Source organism: Urocampus carinirostris, chromosome 1 (assembly GCF_059441175.1).
Source record: "Urocampus carinirostris isolate Australia breed hairy pipefish chromosome 1, RoL_Ucar_1.0, whole genome shotgun sequence".
In the NCBI taxonomy this organism is placed as follows: Eukaryota; Metazoa; Chordata; class Actinopteri; order Syngnathiformes; family Syngnathidae; genus Urocampus; species Urocampus carinirostris.
This window is the reverse complement of record NC_142349.1, coordinates 25,457,377-25,477,220: the sequence shown is the minus strand read 5'-3', so window position 1 is coordinate 25,477,220 and position 19,844 is coordinate 25,457,377. Positions and strand designations below refer to the sequence as shown.

Here is a 19,844-nt window from a genome sequence, read left to right as displayed (position 1 = left end):
AGCGGCCTCATTAACCAGAGAAGCATAGGAATCCAAAGCTTCCTTTTCCCACAAACGTTTTGGCGCCAGCACCATGGAGACGCCTGAGGAATGCAGAGGCTTTTTTTTTTATCGATGCGTGCTTTTGCTAAATAGGAGACACGAAAACATATTTCTCTTATACACTTACATTTTTGCCATCCATTCAACCTTACTGATGAGTTGGGCCAGCGTTTCCAAAACTGATCATATACGGGTGTTTTCTTGCAGTACAATTTTTCCACTCTTCACACAGACCCGGGGGGGAGCGAAAATGACTCTGACAGCGATTATTATTTTATGGCGACTCTTCAAAGTTTGACAACATGCTTGCCCCACACGCAAAGGGACGGAAATGCAAGTTCCTCGCAATCTCACATCTGTCTCACATGTGCTCTCCAATTTTGTCAACAATTAGTCAGCAAGTCGAGGATGTGTTTACTTGTGAAAAACATGAAAATGTATTATTTTCCAAACTTTGTGAAACACCCACTCGTGATAGTTACTGACCACAGGAATGTTTAGGTCAAGACGTCCAGATGTAACAATTTCAGGCAAAATAGCGAGGCTCAATCAAAGGGAGTTTTCGTTACACACTGATCTACACTTTGCTTCCACAACAGCGCTTGTTGGCCTGCAATACACATCGCACTTTTATCCTAAACCGTCCACTTGCTTCTTAAGATTGTGGTGCATAATTGTCTTTGATCCGCTGCTAGTTGGAAGAGAAACGCAGCCAATTCCACCGCAACAAAAGCATCACAGTGAGTGAATCACTGCATGCTGTAACAATGCGGGGCACAATATTAGGAACAGCACAAGCATAATTATGAAAACAAGTACAAAACTGATTATTTTTGCTCGATCAGAAAAGCATTTAAGATCGACTAATTTAATTGGGTTCAGCTTGCAAGGGGGACGAGTTTGTTTCGTTACTTTATTCTTCTGCTACGAGTCCTGTACAAAATTTTAGGCAGGATGGTTTTAAGATAGGGTCTTAAGCAGGCAAAGGGCTTTAAAATTAAGTTTTAAGCTGAGAGTGAGGTTTTCAAATTTAGGATAGGGATTCAAGTTTGGTTTAGCCCGAGGTTTTTAAAATATATTTTAAGTCAAGTTACAGTTCTGCATTGAACATTTTTTTCAGACCTGAATAGTGTTTCCCAACTCGTCGTTTTGGACCCGTTTTTAGTGAGTGGCAGACCTTTCCCTTGGCATAATAATTCTAAAAATATTAAAATGTCTGAGACTCAATTGGACTCCTAAACAGTAGATGGCCAAATGCCTTGCACATGTGTGTTGATACCAAATATTTTACACTACAGGGATATTGGTAAAGTTTGTTTTCACATTTTCGTGGTCCGCCAAAAAATATCTTTATAATCGACCAATTTAAAACATGCACTGTTTACCTCACTCTCTCCTTTTTTCTCTATCTATTGGTAAGTCGGCAAGTCTGCTTTAATGAGGGCATGCCAAAAAAAACACATTGACTAATTTAAAATACAGTTTACATCTATAATCAAACTGATTTCTATTTGTTCTCTCTCTCTCTCTCTCTCTCTCTCTCTCTCACTCTCTCTCTCTTTCACAGTGTGTAAATTGGCAAGTCCGCTCTAATGAAGGCCGCGCCCAAAAAATAGGTGTGACAAATTAATTTTCACTTTTGGGGGTGATTTTACTCCCCATTAACCACGAAAACCAAGGGATCCCTGTAATATTAGTTGAAGTTGATTTGCTTTACTGGTAATTTGATTTTGTAAGCCTTTGAGAGGGCAGCACGGCAGCGCAGTGGTTAGCGCTTGTGCGGCACAGTTCTAAGGTCCTGGGAACATCCTGTCGTGGGTTCAAATCCAGCTCCAGACTTCCTGTGCGGAGTTTGTATGTTCTCCCTGTGCTTGCGTGGGTTTCCTCCGGGCACTCCGGTTTCCTCCCACATTCCAAAAACATGCATTTCAGGTGAATTGGCCGGTCCAAATTGTCCCTAGGTGTGAATAAGCGAATGAGTTGTCTGTCCCTGTGTGCCCTGCGATTGGCTGGCAACCAGTTCAGGGTGTCCCCTGCCCACTGCCGGGAGATGGCTGGGATGGGCTCCAGCCCCCCGCGACCCTACTGAGGATAAGCGGTGTGGCTAATGAGATGAGATGAGAAGCCTTTGAGAGTCCTGTGATTAAGAGCTATAGGCCTACAAATAAATGTGACTTGACTAAAGAAAAAACATCTAATGACATTCTATTATCTCTGGTTCGAATTGCAAACTGTTTTCATACAATAAAATTTAGAGGTGGATTTTTTCTTAATTTGGGTTGCGTCTTGTAATTTGCGTGGAATGGTGCCCTGAAGTCGGACGAGTTGGAAACCCCTGGTCAAGATGTTTGCAGTTAACCTTATTTTCTGTGTTTTTGTTATTTAAACATTTATGATGTAGATTCTAATGAATATGCTGTGTAATACAGTTGGTATCTTAATTTACAAAATACGTGACTGATTTTGAGATTTTTTACCACCCTATAATGAATTGAGCATGAACACTATCCTAGACTATCCCCACTATCTCAACTCAAAATGGCGGCTGCGCATGGATACATGCTCGCGGCTAGCTCTCCAGCTAATCTTCTATTTATTGCCGTTCTCTTGTCTTTTTTGCTTTCACTTTTGGACACATGTGTGGCCAAAAACACTTACAGTAGGGACGAACTTATTCGGTTGGGTGGGCGTCTAAATTTCGATTTTTCGGGCACTTTTTATACCGCCCATGATATACCGAGCGAACTTCAAAGAGACCCGGCATCCTTGTGGACAACTATTCCTCTTAATAAACGTCGCCGACGGCGCCGTAAAGAAAGGACAAAGAAGCGTGGTTGCCGTGCAGGTAGATGTGTGAAACGTGTGAAGTCCAAGCAGCAAGATGGACGCGAGGATGGACGCGAGGATGTAACTAATTCCACCATTTATTCCTCGCCGGACAACCGACGCTTTAAACTCAGCGCTCACGAGCGGCCACAACGCCGGGAGCTTTTGAAGATCTCGACAAAGACTACAAAGAGTTCAGCTAAGTCAAATGATTCAGCAAAGCTGAAATTTGGTCTGTTAAATATTAGATCGCTTGCTCCAAAAGCTTTACTTGTTGATAACATTATTCGTGATTATAAACTTAACTGTATGGGTCTTTGTGAAACGTGGTTACGCCCGGATGAGCACTTAGCTCTAAATTATGCCTCTCCCCCAGACTACGAGAGTAGTCATATAGCACGCACGCTGAAAAGAGGTGGTGGTGTTGCGCTAATCTCTGAAAAATCGCTCAAATTTAATACACGTACCTCTAATAATTACAAAACGTTTGAGGCTCTTGTGATGCGGTCCCCTCAATTGTCAATTGATGTAATAACTATCTATCGTGCACCTGGGCCATACACAACTTTCTTAGACGAATTTGCTGAACTTTTGTCTGAACTAGTAACCTATGCAGACAAAATTATAATTATGGGAGACTTTAACATTCATATGAACTCCCCACACAGTTCACTTACTATTGCGTTTAGTTCTCTAATTGATGCATTTGGTTTTACCCAACTGGTTGACTTGCCAACCCATAAAAATGGGAACACGCTAGATTTGATTCTGACTCGAGGAGTTTTAACCTCAAACATTATGGTTCTACCGTGTACTACTGTTATCTCTGATCATTATTTAGTGACATTTGAGGTGCTAACTAAATGTAGACTTAATATAGCTGAGGGATTTAGCGGACGCAATATAAGCACTGGCACAGTTTCTGAGCTCTTTGAACTCCTTCCTGGAGCAGTTGCATCCTTTCCTAAATACAATGGCTCGATTGACTCACTCATGAATGAGTTCAATACCACCCTGACTAGTGTGCTGGATTCAATAGCGCCCATAAAACTAAAATCACGTCCTAAAAGACGCACACCTTGGTTTACTGATGAAACTAGAGCCCTTAAAAAAGAATGCAGGAAATGGGAGAGAAAATGGCGCGCTACCAAGCTTGAGGTTTTCCATCAAACCTGGTGTGACAGCTTGTTAAAGTATAAAGCGGCCCTTGCCTCTGCAAAATCGGCCTACCTTTCGAAGGTGATTGCGTCTCAAAAGAACAACCCCAAAGCCCTTTTTGACACTGTAGCATCGCTTACAAGGCAACAGGCTATCGCAGACAGTTCGACACACTCTGCTCAGGACTTAATGGTCTTCTTCACTAAGAAGATTCAATGCATACAGGAAGAAATTGCAAAAGATATTGTTAGTACCACACGTATTAAAGGACTGAAATTTACAGATGCACGACAGGGTGGCTGCCCTGGGAAAATGGCCGGTTTTAGTGAACTGTCACTTGATGATCTCAAACAAGTGGTGAATGCGGCCAAACCGACAACTTGCCAGTTCGACCCTCTCCCAGGTTCACTTATTAAAAGTCTTTTTAGCGTCCTTGGGCCTTCAGTTCTAAATATTATAAATACATCACTCTCCTCAGGTGTAGTTCCAGCAGCTTTTAAGTCCGCCGTTATTAAACCCACACTGAAACGACCCAACCTTGATCCAGAAATATTAAGTAATTACAGACCTGTGTCAAACCTACCTTTCCTCTCTAAAGTACTCGAAAGAGTAGTGGCACAGCAGCTGAATGCTTTCATATCGGAGAATAACCTTTTTGAATCCATGCAATCTGGATTCAGGGCTAACCACTCTACTGAGACAGCTCTGATCAAGGTAACAAATGATCTCCTAATGTCAATGGATTCTGGCGCTTCATCACTTTTGCTGCTACTGGATCTTAGTGCTGCTTTTGACACAGTGCGCCACAATATCCTACTAGAACGGTTGGAAAAATGGATTGGTCTCTCAGGAGCCGTCCTCTCGTGGTTCAAATCTTACCTCTCAGATAGGACGCACTGTGTTAAATATGGTGAAACGACATCTGAGCCCTTTAATGTTACCTGCGGTGTTCCGCAGGGTTCAGTGCTCGGCCCCCTACTTTTCAACATTTACATGCTTCCATTAGGTGATATTATTCGCAAGTACAATATCAGCTTCCACTGCTACGCAGACGACACTCAACTATATCTTCCGTTGGAGGAATCTTCCACACTAAACTGTGGAAATTTGGAGGCCTGTCTCACTGAGATAAAAGAGTGGATGTCACTCAATTTCTTGCGTCTTAACTCTGAAAAGACCGAAATGTTAGTCATTGGTCCTTCTAAATGCCGGGACTTATTCGCAAAAACTGCTGTGAACATTGACAAATGTCACATCACACAGAGTGACTCAGTTAAAAATTTAGGTGTCATATTTGACCCTGATCTATCCTTTGAGATGCATGTAAAGCAAATTACTAGAACTGCCTTCTTCCATCTTCGCAACATTGCTAAAATCCGTTCAATACTGTCTCAGTCTGATGCGGAAACAATAATTCATGCATTTGTTACCTCCCGTCTCGATTACTGCAATGCACTACTCTCCGGTCTCCCGAAGTCCAGAATCAAGTCTCTTCAGCTAGTACAAAATGCCGCAGCGAGGCTTTTAACTAGGACAAAAAAGTACGATCACATAACACCGATTTTGGCTAACCTGCATTGGCTCCCAGTTAGCCAAAGATGTGACTTCAAAGTTCTCTTAGTATTGTACAAAATCATACATGGACTTGCTCCCTCTTATCTTTCAGATCTGATTTGCCCCTATGTCCCGGTCCGAAGCCTACGATCTGAGAGTGCTGGTCTTCTGGTGATCCCGAGAGCAAAGAAGTCTTCTGCTGGTTCGAGAGCGTTCTCCATCCGGGCACCGGTGCTGTGGAATGCTCTTCCCCCTGAGATTCGATCTGCAACCTCAGTGGAAATGTTTAAATCTAAACTTAAAACTCACTTCTACTCCATTGCATACGAATAACCTACTCCTCTTGTCGGTTGAAAATAGTTTGTGTAATATAGTGTAACAATCTGTGAAGCCCTTTGAGACTCTTCGTGATTTAGGGCTATACAAATAAAAAAAAAAAAAATGACTTGACTATCCTGACCCAATAGTAAATCCCGTGGAGCCTGTTGACTCATTAGTGGCTGAGAACTGTGATATGAGGCAGGCCTGCATTCGGAACCCACTACAAACAGTATAGCGTTTAGCACTCGCTAATTGGCAATACACTGGTAGAAGCTATTAAAAAGGGAGCTAGCGTGCTGAGGTCCTCTCATGACTGGATAACACATGCTCACAAATAATGTGAAAAGCGCTCAGAGTAAACGATAGGCTTTGAATCTTAACTATGTTTTATTTTCTTCTTTCCCCTTATATTCTAACTTAAATCACTTACTCATCACCTGGACCTTGTAACCAACCTAATTATTTTTCAAAAACATATTTTCAAACTTATTACTTGGTTTGCCCTCCAATTCCTCATATGAGAAACTTACCACCCTATTTGGACCCGAACACAGGCTTCAATCATGTGTAGTTTCATTCCCTTATTTTGTTGTCATATGCGTTGGAAACTTTAAATTTCACTTAAAACCATTTTTTTCAATTCCACTTTTGGCCTCGATTAAAAGATATTAAACTAAATGATTGCTTCGAAACCCTAACGATAAATTCACATACTCCTTTACATCTCAAGTGGTGCACCAACCCAGGTGGTATCTCGGATCTGTTAACAGTGATTTAAAAGCCTAAAATGTCAATTGCTCTAAAACTCATTTACATTAACTCAACACTTTTTTTTTCATATGGAACTTTGTTGTCTACAATGTGCCCTACAAGTGGTAAAATCAGGTCAAACTCAAAAAAACTAAAGGAGCCCTGTGAATATTCAAGTAATTTATGCAACTCCTGGCTAGAAATTAAATCTGAAAACCTAACTCGGACTTCAAAGACAAATTACGAATCGTGAGTGTACGTCCCTAATTAACGGATTGAAGCCCAAAATTTAAAATTTGAATCCTTTGATTCAGAACCTTTACTTTTCAGACTTTATTAAGGTCCATACAAATAAACATGACTTGACTTATCGCGGAAGCACTCACAATTGAGCCATCTTATGGTGGCCAAGTACGCTTGCTGCTAAAGTCCGTATTTCACTGGTAGGGTGTATACAAAAAATTAACGTCAAAGAACGGACAGATTTCTATTCGAGCATGCTTGCGAGAGGTAGGCAATAGCAAGGTACGGTTGCCCGTACATGCACAAAACCACGGATTCAATCGCCTTGCAAAACGTAAATACAATGCCACATCCGTAAGATTGTACATAGCAAGGAAACAAAACTGGGAAAGGGTTTTCGCTACCATTTTGACGGGTTCACTGCTGAGCCGACAAAACCATAATGATTTGTTCAGAGTCTTGATTGAATCAGCATGATAACGCATATTTGAGAAGAAAACAATTGTAATGTTAGTGCGGTCGAAAGGGGCCAGAGAGGAGGATAAAGGTTGTTTTCAGCATGGTATGGAAGAAATGGGCCAAGTGTGAGTCCGACCTTTTGTCACAAACAGTAAACTTGGATCAAAACCCTTTTTTGAAACCCAATACAAGTCTTGAACCCTGAGTTCACCCTAAAGTGAAACCCTAATTAAAAATCTGAATATTTCCATGGAAACCGTAATTCAAACCTTTTGTCTAAAACCAAAATGTCAAATTCCAGCCTTGCCTTAGAAAGATAGCATTGTCTGAAATTCACATTTTGAGCCTTGAAAATTGACTAAAACCTTCATCCTTTCTTGATATAATAGAGGTGCTTAAATAGATTTTTCTTTTGATCTTAGGTTCCTAATTTTTATCGGCACACCATAGAGACTTTTATACCATTTTAGAATACAAAAGACAACGTTTACTGGTTTCATTCATTAAACATTAATAAAATCAAACTATGTATGGTTAGATGTTGCTAGATTATCAAAATTTGCCACTTAGTATCTTATCTCTATCGCAAGAGTTTTCAGCTTTATTAGTTTATTAATCAGCAGCATATCATATCAATCCACATACTTTAATGAAGTATTACCTCGCTGTAGTCATACAAATGTATCCTTTCATGTCAGTGTACTTTATCTCATCTCTTATCATACAACCTTGAAGATTCAGCTATGTGCAGTGTTCATCTCTTGTACATTGAGTTCCTGTAACGTGAGTCCCCAGAAGTGTCTGTTATTGTATGTTCCATGTTGTCAAATCTACGCGTTTTACTGATGAGAGAGGGGGAAAAACAGTCGTGCATAACTTTTGGGGGGGGGGGACTCACTCCTTACTTTTTGGTAGGAGAACGCTATCCTGATCAATTGGTCCTGAGTGCTTTTTGTTTATTTTAATTTGTAAATTTGTAATTATTGTCTTCAACTGAAATGCTTCCCTCCAGCTCTGTTTTTACTGAGTCCGAATACTCGGTCCGAATACCAGAAGTTGAACACGTGGTGAGACACGGATTGTCGTATGCCAACATTTGGTGACCCCTGACACTAAAATTCTGGCAACCTCAGCCCTCACAATGTGTACATGTAGTGGGACGGGTTTCCCCCGCATGAGTCACCACAAATTGAAAGGGGGTGTTTTTTAAAGTGATTCATTGTAGCTTGCTGCATAAAGGGGACTGGCATGCCTCCTCTCCATTAAATGGAAGCACCTTTCTCCTCATACATAGTAAAATTCAAACAAGATGGAACACACTCTCTCTGAGAGATCAGACACACACAAAACACACAGTGAGCGTTGAGCTGCCAGTAGCGAACAGTACAATCAAGTCATCGGATAACTGTAAGATTGGAGTTACTACCTCTAGAGTGTGTCTTGATGGGGTGTTGAAGTAAGGAGTATTAGATGATGAGAGGGTGGTAGTTGTACACATGGATGTAAGTGTTGTTGATCATGAATTTTGATGGATGGATATCTAACAGGAGGGATGTTTGGATGAAGAGAGAACGTCTGAATGATTGATGCTGAGATGGATGTTGGACTTTGGTATAAAAGATTGATAGACTTCACATGAATGAGGCTGTATCTGATTGGCTTCAAAATCCTTGGCTAGAATAGAAATATCTCCCCTGGCCGGGTGGATAATCGCAAAAATGCCAGCACACGACATTAAAAGGTTGATTGGTTAGCTGTGACGGTGCATATTAGCAGCGTTGGTAGTAACGCATTACAAAGAAACTTGTCTCGGAATAGTTACCTTTCTCAGTAACAAACACTGTAACATGTTATAAGTAAAATGTTGTAACTCATTTACCGTTACAACATGGTGAGTTAATCTGCTTCTTTCTAAAGGAAGATCAGGAATTATAATGTGGAACTTCTTGATCCTCCGGTCATTAAGCAACATACATTCTGCAATCAGGACGGGTGAGCCTGTCTATAACTACCTTACAGGGTACAACAGAATATAGTTATGGTGGTGCTGTCTCGAGGCAGAGTAAGAGAACACGTAATCTTTCACCACAGAAATTCTGATATTCTCCTTACCATATATACTAACATCCAAGCCGTATTCACAACTATAAGATAAAAGACTGAAATCAGGGTGTCAGTTGATAGGCGCATATTTGGCTGTGTGTCAATAGTAGCAAATGATAGGCAAAGCTTGGTGAGAACTTAGCTTATATAAGGACAACAAAAGATCAATGGGGCAAATGTGTGCACAGAATTTACGGTAAAATTCTCACAGTCCGGCTGTCAGATTTGGTTTTCTCTCTCTACCACCGTCGCTTGCCCTTGCCTTTTTTGGTCACTTCCTTCTTGGCTCTAATTTCCACCCACACCTGAGGCGTGTTCAGGAGAGTGATCAGACATGTAGTCTCTTGATAATCGCTTGCCGCGCACTGCTGAACGTTTTGTAATCGCTCACTGTGATTGCCTTACTGATCCAAAATGGCCGACGACAGTACAATGGATTTCGTTCTACAGCTTGCTTTGAGCGAGTTGGCTGATATGAGCGACAGTTCGCATATTGACACAGTTAAGGTTATCCTAAACGCAGTGGAAGGGTCATACCTGTCTTGCATTGTTCACAAACATTACCAGGCAATGTAAGACGATATATTACATCGCCAACAGCACTCGTCAGGGTGAGATCCTCCATCTTCTGCACTGTCGACGCCATGTTGGAAATCAAAGTAAGCGGTCTTTCTCCCGTGATTACTCGGGCACGCGAGCGCTCAATAATCACTGGCCGTTCAGAAGCTAGCGATAGCTCGCGATAGCAATCACTCACTCTCCTGAACACGCCTCTGGTGTCACTTGCCCTGATTGCTCTCTAATCACCTCTCCTCCTGCACACTATTTAGACACTCCATTTTGTGGGCTCAGTGTTAGTCCTCTGCCTCTTTTATCACGTTCCAAGCCTTCTAGCCACAGCCTTGTTTGAGTCCGGTGTACCAAACTCTTGCCTCCTTTCCTGACCTCGAGTACTGCCTGCCGAACATTCGGACAGTCGCCTTCTCTGATGAGAGTTTACCAGATGACCGACACCTGGCTTGCCTTTCAGATTACAATTGTTGTCTCGCCCCTGGCTTCCTGTGCACTGAACCATGTCCAAATAAAGACATCCATTACTGCACTAATCTGTGTTTCTGCACTGCGCTTCTGCACCCTCCCTCCTCCTAAGGGGGCCCTGTCAAAAAAGTGCAGATTGTTGGCCTTTTAATGTTTATTTTATTTTGCACTACACCATGCCTGTAGATATAAAAGAAAACATCTTAGAAAACTTCAAGTTGTTTGGAGACAAAAGACAAACTGCATATGGAGTGTCTTAAGATTTCAAAATCCCAAAAATATAAGGGCTTCACTCCTTCCGCAGCTTAGTTCACAGGTTTTCTTCAATTTCTTTCATCATGTGGCTATTTTGAAGCAGTTTTTGGGGTCAGCTTTTAAGGATTTTATACATTTGACTATTTTGTACGATCAAATATAAATTACATTTAAATGCAAAATATATTCACTGGCTGTGGGGCGAGGTCAATGCAACCTTGTGAAGAATGATGTTTACAGAAACAACAGGAACTGGGACAAGGGCTGATAAGATAATCAGCACATCCGACGACGCAGAGGGGCCCTGATGACTGGGGACGGCAGGCGATGTTTGGAGAACAAAGCCCTAATGACGCGGAAACGCTCGGGGATGTTTTGACCATTTCAGACATCGTGGCGAGGGGGCGTTCCTGGCCTGCGCATGGGAGAAGCCGGTATACCAGCTGGCAGAGAGACGTGGGTCGAGAGAAGAACTTCAGAAGATCGAGGGAGAACGAAAGAGGAGGCTCGACGAAGACTCAAGCGACACTAATTCGGCTAATTCGATGGAGTTCACTTAGTTAAATTATTTAAGAAATTGAATCTGCTCCTGTGTGAAAATGTCAGCTATTCTTGTTCATCTTTTCCCAAAAAGAAACAAGCGCGCATTGTTAGGTGGTGTTTGGTTAATGGAGTCAGATAACTAATTCGAACAATTTGGTAAACAATAGATTTTTAATATCAAATTCCTATATTCCTAACAGCTTCAATAAGTTTATGTTCGGTAATTTGCTCTTTGTTAGTTACTTTCAGAGTAATGCGCTACTTTAGGGTGTCAGTAACCTGAGGGGGATGGAAATGCAATTATTTTTTTAATGAAGTAAGCAGGAACTTCAACTGATAACTTTGTTCAGTAAGGCTCCCAACACTGCTTATTAGAATGGGTCCACTAGATATAGGATGTATATTAGTTTTTGGGGATGTTGGGAATAATTTTATTGACAAAGAGACAAACAGGCTCGCACTGACCTATCTGGTTCTGTGAGCGTGACCGTGGAGGCTGCACGCCAGCCTGCGCCTGTTGTTGCTGCTGTTGATGTTCCTGCAGACTTTGACTGTCCACGGAGATTCCACTGTCACTGTGTAACTTTTCTCCTTCCGGCGTCACCGTTTGGTTGTTAGTGCCCGCCTCTGCCTCTGCCGCACGGTTGTTGGCCGCCTGTTTGTTCTGTTTGCAGCTATTCCACCTGTAAATAGCAGAGACAGTCTGTCAATCAGGTCCCCTAGTTTAAAAAAAGAACATTGGCTGTAAACCATAAATACATACTGGAGTCTTCGTTTCTAACTAGGAACATATTCAAATTTAGTTTGGAAACCAATGTTGATAGGTTATTTTCCCCTCATTTGATTTCAGGACAAGGTGAGGAGATAATCGAGATGGAAACAGAAAAAATGGTTGTTGGGGAAAAAGACTTTTAGTCCCATCCTCATAACAACTTGGACATCACACAAATTATCTCATCTCATCTCATCCGCCTTACCGCTTATCCTCATTAGGGTCGCGGGGGGGGCTGGAGCCCATCCCAGCCAACTCCGGGCAGTGGGCAGGGGACACCCTGAACTGGTTGCCAGCCAATCGCAGGGCACACAGGGACAGACAACTCATTCGCTCATTCACACCTAGGGACAATTTGGACCGGCCAATTCACCTGAAATGTATGTTTTTGGAATGTGGGAGGAAACCGGAGTGCCCGGAGGAAACCCACGCAAGCACGGGGAGAACATACAAACTCCGCACAGGAAGTCTGGAGCTGGATTTGAACCCACGACAGGTTCCCATGACATGAACTGTGCCGCACAAGCGCTAACCACTGCGCCGCCGTGCTGCTCACACAAATTATATATAAAACAAAAAAATCAAATACATATTTTATAATAATCCATTTGAGTGTATCAAGTTGTTCAATCACATTGAATCACTGTAGGTTTGAAAAAGATCGTGTATGGGGTTCATTTTGATTCTGTCAACAATAAGGGGTGGGCAATACCGAGATTTTTGGTATCTATCCAATCCAAGTAAATACAGTGTAGTATCTAATGATACTGATCCTCTTCTTATATTTTTTCTTGGTATTGTCATGAATTAGTTTGTTTGCGATAAAAACTCAACACCAACATTTTTTCTTTTTCTCTCAAATAAATATAGTGAAAACTTGAACCGTATAAAAAATAAGTAACTTTTTTATTCGACGTTTCAAAACAAAAGTCAAGAGAGTCAAACAAAAATAAAGCATCAATGTAACAATTGTACAAATATGCGTCTACAATGACAACTATAACACCTTCCATTGCAAAATACTTTGAAAATTATGTCAAAGGGAAAATAGTGTAAACAATGCTATAAAAACGTTTAACAATATAAAATTTAAATATTTCAAAAACATGCTTCAGAACAAAATTCAATTGAGTCAAACCCAAAAAAGCATTCATGTAACAAAAAATACAAATTCTGTACAACAATGTTACAAGACAATTGGAATACCAACTATTGTATATTTTTTTAAAATAATGCCTGCAGTGTCATGGTCGCCTTGGTGACCAGTCTGCCCCGCCCTCTGGGCAACAGCTGAAGCAGTTCAACTAATTGTGTCTGCTATTTAAGGCTGGATTCTGGGCTTTGCGAGGGCTGGCTCATTATACATATCTACATATTCCCCGGTCTGTAATGCCTGGTCCTGTTTTAGTTTTAAACATTGTCCGTTCTGTTATGCCTTGTCTTGTTTAGTTGAGTTGGAAGAAACTTGTTTGTTTTGTCATGTCCCAGAGTTATGGACAACTTTTATTTTGTTAAATAAAACCTATGGATCGTCAACGCATTTGAGTTCTCCCTTCCTGCCTCCTGCATCCGTTCTGGTCCGATCTCTCCTTCGACCCCACGACGCTTCGTGACATGCAGTGCAAATAAAGTCTAAACACAATTAGATGGATCAAATTCGAAATATTATACAATTATGCAATTATGCATAACCTTACAACCCACTGACATTACCATAGTAATAGTTGTAATGGGAACACTGTATCTATCCCAAGACAATAGTATTGATCCAATCAAAGTACGAGCTCAATATCAATAGTATCAATATTTAAATCCACCGGCAAACCTTTAGTCAACAGAACAAGAAATTAAAAGAATATACAGTATGACCGTAATCTGAGTTTTTTTAAAATTAGAAATCCAACACTGATTTAAAAAATTGAAACCCATTTTAACCTATTGCTCTTGAGTATCGCCAGATGGGTCCGCTCAAGAACTTAAATTAGTTCATACAGCACATTTTAATTCATGAACCAAAGTATTTGTTTAATTGAGGTTCACAAATGTATACACTGGTAACTTTAACTTGTTTACATACCGGCTGTCTGGTGCCATATGCATTTTTTCTCATTTTTCTCCAAAATGGGAGATGCTGTCGCTGATTTTTGTTACAGCAATGCAATTATGCTGTTTACATCTGACGGTCATGTTACGTTGCCTGCAGCCATTTTTTTCCTTGGTCTGTTTATGCAAGGAAAAAAACAAACAAACCAATGTGTGCGGGAAGAGGTTAATGTGATAAGTTAAACATTTACTGTATGTGTTTCTGTGTGTGTTCACATCTGCTCTTTTTACGAGACCTCTGCTTTAAAATTAACACATGCAAACATTTGATTTCACTGCTTATAAATATGTGGACCATAGTCTGCTCATCCCTTATGAGGAATATATGCAGTGTGTGTGTGTGTGTGTGTGTGTGTGTTTGTCGCCCATACCCCCGCCCTAGCCTAATAAAAGTTCAATTTGAGTTTCCCCCAGTTGGCACTTTTTAAATAATCAATGTGGGTAAAGGGCCAGTGGATGTGTGTGTGAGCAATTCGGTGTGCATGTGTGACCTTTAAAGTCTACTTTACACTTAGTGTTTCTGTTGTATTTCTTTTGAAAAGGTTATTAGTGTTTCTAGGTCAGAGCCCGAAGATGCATTAGTCACCCTAGAACCTCCATTCTGTTTGGCACACTATTATTCTTGCTCTATGCGTTTTTTTCCTGTCCTCTGGAGCCAAAGCTTAAGAACTGCATTCGAGAGGCCAATCCTAGCTGCAAATCTCAATCTGATTTTGCCTTAAACCTGACTAAATACCCTTCGACAGTGTTTTTTCTGGTTATGTATAATATTCATTGGCTTATGGTTAATTTTTTAAAATTTCTCATCATTATTCAGGAAACCTTTGGTGTGCAACTGACCTCTTAAAGGCGATGTACGCCACCAGGCCCACCACCACGGCCGCCAGGATGGAGCAGTAGATGGGGATGAGGTTTTCGTTAAAGCCATGACCCAGGAAGCGCGGTGATCCGGCACCGGGCGTGGTGGTCTCGCTTCCCGGGCTCGGACCCTCAGATCCATCGGGGAGGAAGTAATTGGTGAAGGCGGGTGACGTGGGGTCGGTTTCGGAGGAAACAGAGGGGTAGTCGGTGGGAAGCAGGGGATCTGGGGGAGGGAAGAACACAGAAAGGAGATTTTGAGACAATACGTTCTGACAGACTAAAGGTAAGACCGGGCCTAAACTATCCGACCCGACCCAGGCCCAGGGTATTGAAGCCCGATCCAACCTTAACCCTACCATTAACTTGATTTGCGGGACCATGCCCGAAGTAAACCCACAATTTTGTACTTTATTTGTGAGGACCTCAGAGGAGGAGAGGTGAATTTTGACAATTTAAAGCCTGTTTCTTAAAACAAAATGTAAGTCAAACAAGACCGTATAAACATTTACATATTTTATTTTTCTGTATCTGCAGAGGTTACATCAACCAAGAATTTCCCATCATTTGCAGATTTTTTTAAGCGTTTATGGGAAAGTTTTAACGCCATCCGTCAATTTAAATTGTTGAAATTTGGGCCATAAACCACAGCATAAATAAGTCCTTAATAATTTAGTGTGGTACTTTAAGAGTGATAGAGAGAGAAGCAGAGAGACAAAGAGAACAATGACTGGTGGATAATAAACAGAGAATGGAAATTGCAAGAGTTCAGTACAGTACGTGTTGTGATACCTCGGGGGAACTGTGTTATTAGCCAGCTCTGAAATTGACAGGGCATTGCAGTACGCACTCTATTTTTTGTTTTTGTTTTGTTTTGTTTAGCATCCACACATCACTTTGGTATATTTTTCATAAACGTATATTTATTTTTTAAAAAGGCGAAGTGAGAGAGAAGCCTTGACTGACCCACACTTAATGATTGACAGGCCCGGGCTGAATTCAAGTAACTTCGGGCTCACTCTGGCTAAAGATCTTACCTCTGGTACAAAACAAACAAATGCTAATTCTGTGTTAAAACAATTGTAAAACTCAACACATAAAAAAAAACAATTATTCTGGTAAACTGAAAATACTGTTTAAAAAAACAGAAACTATCAGATCGCCAAAGAGTTATTTAGCAGATAACAATTAGCTTGTTTTTTCAAGGTGTTCCCCAATTTAATTTGAACCTGTAATAAATAATGTCCTTTTTTTGGCCTGATATTTTAGAGTTGGGGTCAGAACCTCAGCAGTTTGTTACTCAGCCAGACCCTGTAGCATCGTGGCCCAAGAAACTAGCCTCACAACAAAGTCTGCCTGGCAACAAGTGACTGTGAGTTCAATAATGGCTGCAATCAAAATGCTCTTTCGATGAGGTCTTTTTTTTTCTTTGCAGCACATTTTTGTCACAGCTGTTATTGAGCTCAGCGTGTGAGTTTCAGCCCTCCTGCCCGGATCAGAACCGTATGGATCCAAAGAAAAGGCTAGGGGTGAGTGGCTTAAGGATGGCACAAGTTTGGCCTGCCTGAAAGAAGGACTGGTTCCTGTCATTTTCTTCCACTAATGATTGGTTTTATTTTCCATGTTCCCAAAGCACAATGAGCGCTCCAAGCAGCCACTATTAAAGACCAGTGTGGCGAAGCTGCCAGGCCTGCTCCTGATTCTTTCCCCCTTAGAGCTAGGGTCTGACAGAACTCTCCAGTGCAAAGCGATTGGAAGGGTGGTGGGGGGAGCTTTGGCAGAGGACTGCTCCTCATTAGCTCCAAGCTAGAGCAGGAAGGATTAACCCTGTGAAACCTCCCAAGAGTTCTTCAAAGCCTAACACGGGAATGCTCCGACCACACTCTTAACAATGTCAAATTTTTGGTGTTTTGGATCAATTACAGATGACACCCAACAAATTTACATCACAATTTCCAACATTCATTCATCCCCGGAGTTTTGTAGCTTCCAGATAACAGTTCCGATAAAATGAGCTGGAACATATCCAAAATGTTCTATTCTTGCCATCTGTATGTCATTTTCAAAAGCGGCAGTGAGGGAAAATCACTGGAGTGCTTCTTTCCTGAGAATGATTTTCACTACCCTAATTAAATCTGTATTAATACCCCAACACTCATTGATGTTTGATCTTATCAATCATGTTTTTGTTTTTTGTGTGTTGCACAAAATGTTATCATTCTTAGTAAATTGGTTAGGTTAAAACCTGTACACAGTGCTTCTTGATTATCTTCTTATAGGTAAACAAGTAAAATATGGTCCGGCAGACAGAGGATTGGATTTGTCTGCTTGTAGTGGTCGGTAGTCTGGAACTGCAGTACTCAATTTGGCTGCCAGAGGGCGTAAAAGTCCCTACAAAAGCAGAACACATAAAAATAGTTGTTTATCGATTTTGTTGTTATTTATTGGGGGTGCTTGACACGAAACTTAGCTAAAGACACATGTGGAGGCCTAAAGTACAAGTGTGCAGATTTTCACGAAAGTCTGTTCAGCTCTTTCAGAGTCGATAAGTCATGATAGAGGTAAAATCTTAAAACTGAGCCGAGCTAGACCCGAAATTCAATCATCATGTTCAGGCCTGGCTTCTCCCATTGACTTTTTTTAATACACTTGTCATTGTTCATTGTGTCTTTTTCTTTGTCTTAGTGACGTGCTGCTGTTGTCATACGGGAGATAGTTGGCCAAAATCCCCACCCCTTCCGTGTCTACATAAATAAAATATTTCCCAAAGCAGGTCCTTATTGTATTTTGCTGTTTTTCTGATATTCCATTTCTGGCTGTAAAATGAATTGATTTTTGATTGAATTTAGTTCTGCTTTCCTAGATGCTAAAATCAAGTACTGTGAACTACTGAAAAAGGATAAAGTATGCTTAAAATATAAGAAAGAAACACTACGAAAGTTGCTCAACTATATTGATTGCACACATACACTTTTACGTAAAATGGCTCGTAGTCAGTTAGCTATATGTCTTCCAGTGAAATTGATAAATGCTAACAATCATGTATTGTTTTTTGGTTTATCCAAGCAAAATGACTAGCTTTATAGCTGTTCGATTTTTCTCCAATTATAATTTTCTGGTAATATTATGGATTGAATAAAGTTGCCCCAAACAAAGCTTTTGTTGCAGAAGAACACAATTTGTGAGCATCATTACATTAAAGTAGTTTATTATAGAAAATTGTATTCTTTACTTTGATGTAAATGTGACTGATTGTTAACGGGATTTAGTAAACAGCATACAGTAAATGTGTCTGTTTTTTTTTTTATCTCTATGCGCTTATTTCACACCTTCCAATGTGCTGTTAATTTGTTTCCTTGATTGGCCAAGCTGAGCACATAAACAACATACCACAATGTGTGGGCCATTAAACCCTTTCACCCTGTGATGTGGTCCCAAACATGTCATCTCTGTCCTCTTCTGTTTCTACTTCATTTATTTGTTGCATTGCTTACACTTAAACGTTGCATCTGACTGCCTGTGGGGGGGGGGCGCCCACAAGCAGCAGCCTGGTACTCTGCACTGGATTAAGAAGGTAAAAGGAAAATAAAGAAAAAAAGCTGATGACAGGGCATTCCTTTCTGACTCCCAGATCACTTTACAAAACGGGGAGAAAATATCCTTCGCAAACAAAGAGGCATCATGCTTGTGTCTATTTAAAGCTATTGATTGAACCCCCTCCAAAAATGTCTGTCAGTGTACGTTTCATGACCTTTCCGCTACGCATCTTCAGCTTTCCTACAGTCGGCCCGTGCATCATCCCGCTAATGTGCTGCCGGTTAATGTCATTACTGCAGTAACACAAGCTGGCAAATGGAAGAAGGTGAATGTGTGGTAACACTGAACAGTGGTCATGTATTTTGGCATCTGTAAAACTTTCAACCACTAAACCAGTGGTTCTTAACCTGGGTTCCATCGGACCCTGGGGGTTCGGTGAGGCAGTCTCAGGAGTTTGGTAGAGCCTCTCCAAGGTCAAAACACACTGACTCATAGAGGTAACATCGGGACTAAAAAAGCCAGCTTGACCAAACCCTGGCCCGCGGAGATTAAAGCCCCATCCAGCCCGAGCCTGATGAATTAACTTGATTCGAGGGAGCTGGCCTGGAGCAAACCTGAACTTTCATATTTTATTTATAAGGACTCGGGAGGAGATGGATGGTGGCTTTTACAAGAGCATGGACAACCACGCGGATTTGGGTCGACTTGCTAGAGAGGCGGACAGAATCCGTTGCGCTGATCCTCCACAAAGGAAAAGAAACAAAGAACAATGACGGCTGGATAGTTTACAAAAAAAAAAAAAGGCAGGGAGAGAGAAACTCAAAATTCTGTCTTAATGCCAATCATTATGTTTGAGTCTGGGCCTGCTCAGCCAGGGCTCGATTTTACCTCCACAATCTCATCATGCCTATACTAGGCAAAAAAAAATTGGGTGTACGCGATGACACGCCCCGCTTTGCCATCACTGGTGACTGAATATGGGACATGGGTGAAGATATCTTGGCTCAAGTTGTTATGGATGAGTGGATATGTTTATCCATGATAAGGGGTTCCCATTTGGATCTTTTAATCCCGCCACAGTGGCCATACTGACGTTAGCTTGCTAACCTTCACACATCCAAGGCATGTGAAGGCTTGGCAATACTCAAACAATGTCAACGCAATGATTAGTTGCGTAGTTCACGTTGATTTTATCTATCATTGGATGGACACCAGTCACTTATTTGATTTTTTTTTGGGTTGCTCCAACAGTAAGAAAGAACCACTGCACTGGAGCCTTAAC

General features: G+C 41.2%; 1 protein-coding gene across 1 annotated transcript in view; it reads right to left on the bottom strand.

The window, feature by feature from the left end:
- ngfra (nerve growth factor receptor a (TNFR superfamily, member 16)) overlaps positions 1-19,844 on the bottom strand; it is a 64,671-nt gene that overhangs the window by 7,326 nt on the left and 37,501 nt on the right. Inside the window, exons 4-5 of the mRNA XM_088331977.1 lie at positions 15,008-15,251; positions 11,758-11,975 (exon numbers count right to left, since the gene is read on the bottom strand). Coding sequence (XP_088188103.1) covers positions 11,758-11,975; positions 15,008-15,251 — 462 coding nt within the window. The remainder of the gene's footprint in view (positions 1-11,757; positions 11,976-15,007; positions 15,252-19,844) is intronic.